At 36.0% G+C, this 9,082-nt stretch overlaps 1 protein-coding gene across 1 annotated transcript; it reads left to right on the top strand.

The window, feature by feature from the left end:
- Positions 1–6,677: 6,677 nt before the first annotated feature.
- LOC113782260 (caldesmon-like) lies at positions 6,678–9,076 on the top strand (the record flags this gene model as incomplete). Its single annotated transcript, XM_027328159.1, has 3 exons — positions 6,678–6,938; positions 7,041–7,176; positions 7,848–9,076. Coding segments are annotated over exons 1-3 (1,431 nt in total), but the record flags the coding sequence as incomplete, so codon positions are not given.
- Between the last annotated feature and the right edge of the window lie 6 nt (positions 9,077–9,082).

Genomic DNA, 9,082 nt, shown 5'->3' with positions numbered 1-9,082 from the left:
TTAATTGACAGCTGAAAGATGGGTGGTTATAATTTCAATAAAAGGTTCTGAAGCAAGAAACTGGAACACCTCCAGTTTCAAACTTGTTACTTTACGAATTTATTCCATCTTCAAATATAAATCAGCAAGATTGTGAATCTTGCAAGCAAAGGCTAGGTATCCTATCCACTTAATGTAATTGCAAGAATCACATAAACATGCTTTTGATTTTAGAGTATCGTAAAGAATTTTACTAAGGTGTTCCACAAATTAACTACAACTCCTGATCAAATCCTGTCTGGGAATCATGAGTGCTTTTTCTTAAAGCACTCAAGGTACGAACCTCAACTTAAAATGGCAATGTACATTAGTTTGTCTTTTATCTTAAAGCACTCAAGGTACCAACCAAAAGTCCCACGCATGTAAAGCACTAGTGTTTTGTCTATTCTACAAAATTCAATGTAGTCACGATAGAGAGTCAGGAATATATACACATTGGGGAAAAAAAAAGCACTAGTGTTTTGTCTATTCTACAAAATTCAATGTAGTCACCATAGAGAATCAGGAATATATACACATTGGGGGAAAAGAGCCGACAACCTGTACAATGATAGCAAAAGCAGCCTGGTGGGAGTGGTCATATCTGGTAAGCCTTGGCATGTGAAACAATTATCCAAAGGAATGACACCAACGGCCAAAAGTTGGAACGGTGGCATATTTTGTCAACAAGGGCCCGGGTACAAGAACAATAATGCGCCCGTGCTTTGAAAAGATAGCAAGTCTCTAGAGCTCTATATGTTAACAAGAGCCCGTGTCTATGCATATCATACATTACAATTGTCTACTTTGGGGGAAAGTAGCAAGAAGCACTCTACTGCTTTGAAGACAAAGCTGCCGTTCGTCGAACGACATAACAGAACGCCCGTGAGTAGAAGGTTTAAGTATCGGCTCTCAGTTTTTTTTTAATAAAAGCTCCCTTGTTCAGTTCTTGCTTAACTCCGTTGTTGTAATATTCGAAGGAGAAAGCCCACTTGGTGTAACTATATACTCTCTTGCTGTGCGTTTACTCCAGGAGATATGAATCGCTTCCGAAATAGTAGTTCAAGCAATGACGAACCATCAGATGATGACCAGGATGCCTTGCTACTTGGACTTGCAGCTGAGTTGATACTTCTACATCCGGAGGCAGAAAGGTATGGAGGTCCGAAACTCAAAATTCCACACCATGATGGCTCACTCACAGGGCGTCAATGGGTTGAGGAGTTGATCAATGGTCACTACAGACGAATTATCGAAAATTGTCGTATTTCGGTTGACAATTTCCTCCTACTTTGTGACATACTAAAGAACAATAATTACGTACCTCAAAACTATCAAAAACGAGTGGAAATTGAGGAGGCACTGGCCATGGCTTTGGTAATGGTAAGTCATAGTGCCTGACAACGAGTTTTGGCAGAGCGTTTCAATAGATCAACGGAGACAATTAACCGCAATGTAAGGGAGGTCCTGCGCGGTCTTTGTATGTTTGCTTCACAAATAATTCGCCCTTTTGACTACGATCAGGTGCATCCAAGGATCGGGAATTCGACAAAATACTACCCGTGGTTCAAGGTTAAGCTGTGAATGATCTAAATTCAAAATGACAAATTTTGGCAGTGATCTTCCATCTGAAAACTCACAACATATTTGTAAGAGAGAAATTAAAAATGTTATCTTGTTTATTATGCAGGATGCAGTGGGAGCAATTGATGACACTCACATTCCGGCGTGCCCACCCTCAGGTCATCAAATGGCGTATACAAATCGACATGGATTTCAGTCGCAAAATCTACTGGCAGTATGTGATTTCGATATGCGATTCACGTACATATATGCTGGGTGGGAGGGAAGTGCACACGATGCCCGAGTGTTAGATGATGCTCTGTCACACCCGTCAGACTTTCCAATGGCACCTGAAGGTAACTCTCTTGTATTATATTTGCTGCACCTATTTAAGTATATGCTACTTTTTGGATGGTGTACATAAATCATTTACTACACTTTTGTCACACATAAGTCCATAAAATAGTGGATTTATTTTTTTGGCTTGTGCTATTAACAACTACTTACGAATATAGCATTTTTGAAAAGTAATTTTAGAACTTTAAAAAAATTCCGGATATTTCAGTAAGACGATAATTTTTTAAATTATAAATCTCTGTTTGTTCTATTTAAATTAGCTGGATTTTAAACAAGGTAGTATATTTTTTAGTGGTATTTTATTGGTCAACATATAGTACTATAAAGTTGAAGCAATAAAAGGTAAACTGCCATCATAAAACTGACACCTGTCGTTTTTCGATTTAAGGTAAATACTACCTTGTAGATGCTGCATATAAGAATGTTCCAGGCTTTTTACCGCCGTATAAGAATGCAGCACGGGCCGGTCCAGAAAAAATTTTATTTAATACGCGCCACTCGGAACTTAGAAATGTCATTGAACGAACCTTTGGAGTTCTGAAGAACAGATTTAAATTTTTGAAGGGACCGGTTCCAAATTTTTATATGACCACTCAAGTCAATGTTGTTATAGCTTGTTGTGCATTGCACAACTTTCTTCGCTTACACCAACCAGGTGACGCCCATTTTCAACTGGCTGAGGACGGCAATGTTGGATTAGAGTACCAACAGGGTGGCGGTGAGTTACCTCACGTGCAGCCATTGAATGCATCCCGAGCTGAGGTTATGGCTTGGAAAGCTAGGCGAGATGCGATTGCAACTGAAATGTATGGCGCGCAACGTAGGAGAAGGCGTTAGAAAGTCAGGGGCATAATTTGGACCGGCGTAATACTAAATAATGGCTGCACCGGGGCCGCTCTAGTTGCATTTCTGCTTTTTGCAAGGGAAATGGGTGGTTGCCAAGCTTTTATTGAGGGTATAACGAATAAGCTTCCATTCCTAGATATAGAAGTTTCAGAAGTTCCATGTAATATTCGATAAGATGTGTGTGGTTTGTATTGGATTAATCTGCTTTTATCCCAAATTGAAAGTTTATTTATAAACAATTTACTTAATGTGCTCCAAAGTGAATGGAATGAGTTCCCATTGCACTTAAATAATTGTTAAGCTATCCAAACACTTATTTGAAATAAATTCGACAAATAATTGTTAAAGTGTCCAAACACCTATTTGAAATATACTCATGTTATCCAAACGATTATCTTTCACCCATACTTTTCAAAAAATCAACAAATAAATATTTGCACAATTATTCCAAATAATCCACTATCCAAACGCACTCATTGTCAATTAATGAACGATGCAATTTTGCCCTCTTCAGCACTCTTTTTACTCCCACCAGCCACTATTTATGATTTGCCACTCTCAATGATTTCCTCCAATGGTGTTTCATGTCGGTTAAGTTCCCTCTCCCCCTAAAATAGAATAGAGTAGATTATAGAAATGTTATCATTGCGATAAAAAATAAATACTCTTTTTACTCATCACCAAAACGGGAACGGCCGCCTGCAAGACTCTCATATATAACATGTGGCTTTGACCAAGGGGAAAAAATGTAAAAGAAATATGCAATTATATACTACTTGTTATCAAATTCAAGGGTATTTATACAAACTTTTTGACAGGATGTATAATTAGACGTACAAAAAAAACCATACATTTAGTGGAGAAGCTGATATAAATGTTCTTTAATATACAAAATTGCACTGTCTTTGTTAATTAATCATTCTATTGCACCATTTTCACACATTTTTCAATGTAATAAGTGAAATCATCATCAAAAGGTGCTACAAAACTACGAAATAACCTTCAAACGTTATGTGATTTCTTAAAGTCTAAAAGAAATTTGTTGCGAGTGGTTTTCAAAATCTACATCTAGGGGAAAAAAACCACTTTTTGCACTTTGTTGAAGTATTTCTCTCAACTTCTTTTTTTTTTTTCATTATTTTTGTTGGAAAGATCATTTGAATCACTCCCTGTACAAGAAAATAGACATCTTGGAGCTTTACAAGTACTCTTAGATTCCCATCCCGGACTGCATTAGCCAGCAAGTCCCAGGAATTACCTCCCAGATTAGAGCTTATGAGTTATGACTACACTTAGAAAAGACTTAGCCAAAAATCCAATATTTTCAATATCTTCTAACACATATGACTACATATTTAGAAAAGAACAAAAACTAACTAGCAGATGAACCCAATCCTTATCGGAAGCTCTTCTCTTTTACCAAAAGCCTCAATTTGAAGAAAGAAAGCAACAACAAAATTATTAGAGTTAATTACATTTACCTCCCTTGAGGTTTAACCGAACTACTGATCAAACCCTGAAGTTTGACCAAATAACAGATAGCCCCTTGGGAGTAACTTCTGTTAAATCTTGTAAACGGAATTATTGATAAGACCAAAACCCCTATGTCCAAAATGTCATAGTTTTGACAAACCCTCATTAATCCCTTTTTAATTTCTTTTTTCTAATTTATCTTGATCTTCATGGCTAATATTTTAGAGCAACTGTGATAGCAGCAGTATCTCCCTACTGCCTGACTTTTTAAGTGAAATTTGCATTTGGCCCACAGTGGCTGTAGACCAATCAAAAGAAGGCAAACCAGTAGCACTCCTTTTCTTTCCCCAATGAAATCAAGCGCAAAACCCACAATAGTTATAACAAAATAATCATGCATAGAACATAAACAAGCCTACAACTAAGCGAGGTTAGGAGCCTAAAGACCCCAAACCTCTAAACCCATTTCAGCTCTCCAGATCCACGAATTTCTAAGATTTTCAGTCAAAAAATTTGTTGAGCAAATTAGGACATTTGATAAGCTATATCTTGTTGCTTTAGAATAGATTCGATGTACATGGGCATTTTTGAACTCTGATTAACACCATTTTTAATGGTGAAAGACATCAGGGTATTTTGATACATCTTTTCATTCAAAGGGTTTGGTTGTTATTTGGCTAAATTTCGAGGTTTATTTAGTAGTTTGACCAAACCTCAAGGGTGGTAAACGTAATAACCCAAATTATTAACACATCTGTATATATGTTGCTTGTTATTTATTTGTTCTTATTATTATGTATGAAAGAATCAAATTTGAAAAAAGCAAACAAATTTTCTTACCAAAAGAAGAGCATGTAGAGGCAGAATAGGGCACTCCTCTCTATCTATTACTACTTTGTTCCATCCAAACAAAAAATTTTCAGAAACTTTTCCCGCTAAATCTAAAAACCTAAATGACTACTGACTCTCTTCCTATCACATCAAACCCTCAAAATAAAATTCGGAATGATGGGTGTTTGTGGAAAAAATTGAATGGTTGCAAAATCAAATTGAGTACAAATCAAACAGCGGTCCATTTTTTGGGTAAAAATCCTTGAATTTTGGGTCTATAGGAAGCACCTAATCTATGCGGGATTTCGTCGCTTTCATGCTTCCAAGAACAATTGGCAGGTGAGAAAAGCATTTGTATAGGAAAAACTGGATGGTTACAGTAAATCATCCTCTCTTTTTATTATACTTGACTGATGGGGATTATCATCTATATGGTTATGTAAATACCAAATTACCTATTCCAGCTACAATTTATAGTTTATGTCGGTTCTATCTTCTCAAACGCATAACCAAACCAGAAAATTTAGGTCCGACTCATTTCAACCGCTCCCAACTTGAGCGTGGAAAATTGGGATAATTTCAGAAAATTTCCCTGAGGTTTGTCATAATATCACTCAGCTCCCCTTAATTTTTTAAAATTTCACTTACCTCCATTGTTAACTTGACTAGACTAAATATTCCTATCAAAGGTCACAAATTGACAACATTACCCTTGCTCTTAATAACTATTTAACCAAAAATACGAAACAAAATAAAATTTTAAAAGCAAAAAATGTAAATTAAAAGAACAAATTATTAGCTAATAATGATCCATATTTCTTTACATTGGAGTCAAGGTGAAATAGTAAATGACATGAATAAATTAAATATAATCAAGATCAACCACTTAGGAGGATTTTAGAGAGTAATTAACACCTTAAAAAATTTCATGCACAGTTACAATTAAAGAAGTCAAAATATATTTTTGGGAAAATATGTTTTAATTCATGGCGTAGTTTAAGTTTTATTGAAAACTGAAATAGTCTCTTCATACGCGTGAATTTGTTAAGGTGTAAATTTTGCTTTTGTTATAATAAAACTAAAATAAATACTTTACGTCAAGAAATTTACACCTTATAAAAATTTAACCTTATTTTATTTTTTTTATTATCGTTATAAATTTCATAAGTAGGATAATATAAGAGTAGTATTGAAACAAAAGTTTTATCTTTCTTATATTTCATCTAAAGGGGTTAAAATGTTACAAAAATGTCAATTTAAGGGAGGTAAGTAAGATTTTAAAAATCTTATGGGAGCTGAATGATATTATTAGAAATCTCGGGGCAGGTTTCTGAAATTATCCCTTGAAAATTTAACGCTACTATTAATTATCTTCACTTTGAGTCGGTTTGATTCGTTTGTCCGGTTCTTCGCAAGAATTGCAGAGTCGTCCTTTACTCCTCCACTTACCGGATAAACCGACTAAGCACCCGGAAAGGAATAAACCACAACAAATAAGCCACAAATATCACAATAAACCGAACTGAGAGTATGCAATTGGTTCTATTAGTAAGCGATTTCTTCCCTACTCAAAGGTAAGAATTAAAGAAACCCCAAACGCCGTCGTCCAGGAGCCCTCTCCTACTTCCCACTTCCCGCTACTCCGCTTCCGCCGCCCTCTTCCTTTCCACCATCGCTGAAGAAGCTCCATCTTTGTGAGCTCTTCAGCCGCAAATATGGAATCATAATTTTTTTCCTTGGAATGATGTGCTTTTGATGATCTTAACTTTGATTAACACTTTGTAATGGTGTTAGTAATGGAGGAAGATGTTACGGTAAAGGATGAGTCTTGCAACTCCTGCTGTCAACAGGTAAAGCTCTCCTCATTTCACTGATTTTTCAAAAATATTATTGCATAATTTTCTTGAATATTCTATCATTGATGTGATATTTTTTTCTGAATATGATGATAGTGGAAAGAGAAGTATACGAAATTAAAAGAGAAGCATTCCAAGGTTGAAGATGGACGAAATGCTCTTCGGAAAGGAATCAAACTTCTTGAGCAGGAAAATGACAAGCTAAAATCTGAATATCAAGCTCTCAAGAAAGGTACAATGTTTTCATAATTGTTGATAATTCTTTTTATATAAATTACTTTGATTTGTTTTTCTGGTGCAAGTTCAAGAAAATTGCGGTTGCTTTTTTTTTTTTGGGTATTGTAATTTTTGATCATGATGCATAGGGTTAGTTAAGGTACAATAATTGTATTTATTTGCATTTAGGGTTGAAAGACGAACCAAAGTGCTATATCTGAGTTCGGCTTGATCATCAGGCTGTGTGAGATGGCTTCGTCAAGTAATCAAATTAAGGTTGAACTGGATTCAGTATTAGTTAAATAAGCATAAAACTTGAAGTTATAGACTTATAGGTGAATTGATCAAGCAAAAACTTGACCTTCGCTTGATAAAAGCTCAATGGGCTAAGGTTGGATTATAATAAGCCAAATTAAAATATAATTTCATAAAATTCAATTAAAAATTGAACAAACTAAATTTAGGCCTGACTTCAGCTCATTTATGCATCTAATGAAGTACTTTAAGAAATTTTCATACAAATCATGCTAATTGAATATCATCGGATTTTAATTTTGGGAGAGTAACTCGTGTTTTAATGTCATAGTGCAAGATTTTTTTTGAGTTTTGTGATAGTGTATTTTTGGTGTGGGAATCAGTTTGTTGTTTTTTTGTGTCTGCTTATGTTTGAGTATTTTTCCATTTCAGCATTTGAGGATGAGCGGGCACGGGCAGAGAGTGAAAAGCAAGATAAAGTGTTAGAATCTGCTACACGAGTTACTTTAGAGCATGAGATTTCTACTCTGAAGTCTCAGATTCTTTTGTTGCAGGAGAATGGAGGTTTGGCAGCTAAAGGAGTGGATGAGGAGGTTGCAAATTTGCAACAACGTGTTTCGGAAGCTGAAACAGAGATAAATAAGCATAAGGAGCTTTTACAGAAGGAGAGAAAGAGAGTAGATACAGAAAAAGAGAAAGTTGAGAAGGAGAGGAAAAAAGCCAGAGATGCAGCAGAAAAATTAAATGCAGAAAAAAAGAAGGCCAGCGAAGAAAAGAGGATTGCTGATATTGAAAGGGTAAAGGTTGAGGAACTTCGACATCAGTTGGAGAGCTTAAAATGTGAAGTGGATGAAGCAAAATCAAAGTTGGCGTTGGAGACAGCAAAGCATGAACAGGAAAACAAGAAGCTCAAAGCTGAAAAAGAAAACACAACTAAGGAGAGAATGCGTGCAGACATGGAGAAGGCCAAAGCTGCAGAACAAGGTAAGCTTGCGGAGGAAAATTGGAAGAAAGCTATGGATGAGAGAAGTCGTGCTGATGCTTTGGCTTGGCAGTTGGACAAAAATAAACATAGGCTTGAAGAATTGGAGAAGCAGATATCTAATCTTGTATCTAACAGAAAGTTTGTTGACATTCCCGTTGGAAACCCACCTGGTGGACTTGCAGAACTTGCTGGTAAAGTAGGGTCCTTGACTTGGAAGAGTGAAGCTGGTGCACTAGAGGCATGTAACAAGCTTGGGGAATGGCAGCAGAAAAATGTTAGAGAAAAGAAGCAGGCAATATCTGAGATTGAGAAAGCAAAAAACCAGATGAAGGCTGCAAAAAGATACAAGAGGAAAGCCATGGAGGAAAAAAATCATGTAGATCATTTGTTTCATGAACTGGAGGGCAATAGAAAAAGGTTGGAGGAAGTGCAAAGAGAGATTCAGGAACTTGTTTCATCTGGTAAATTGTTTGAGTCATCTCATCCTGCATCTGGTAAAAGTTTGAAAGATGAAACTGCTGAAATCAAGCTGTTAAGGAAACAATTGAAGTTTGAAAAGAAGCGTGTAAAGCATGCCAAAGAAGTGGCTAAGTTGGAAGTAGGTCGCAATTGTCTACTTCAGCAAGAAGTACATCGCCTAAAGCAGGAGTTTATTCCATTTGCACAGCGCTTAGACTTACTG

The sequence above is a fragment of the Coffea eugenioides genome, chromosome 9, assembly GCF_003713205.1.
Source record: "Coffea eugenioides isolate CCC68of chromosome 9, Ceug_1.0, whole genome shotgun sequence".
Classification (NCBI taxonomy): Eukaryota; Viridiplantae; Streptophyta; class Magnoliopsida; order Gentianales; family Rubiaceae; genus Coffea; species Coffea eugenioides.
The sequence above is the reverse complement of the archived record's forward strand: the minus strand, read 5'-3'. Positions and strand labels throughout refer to the sequence as shown.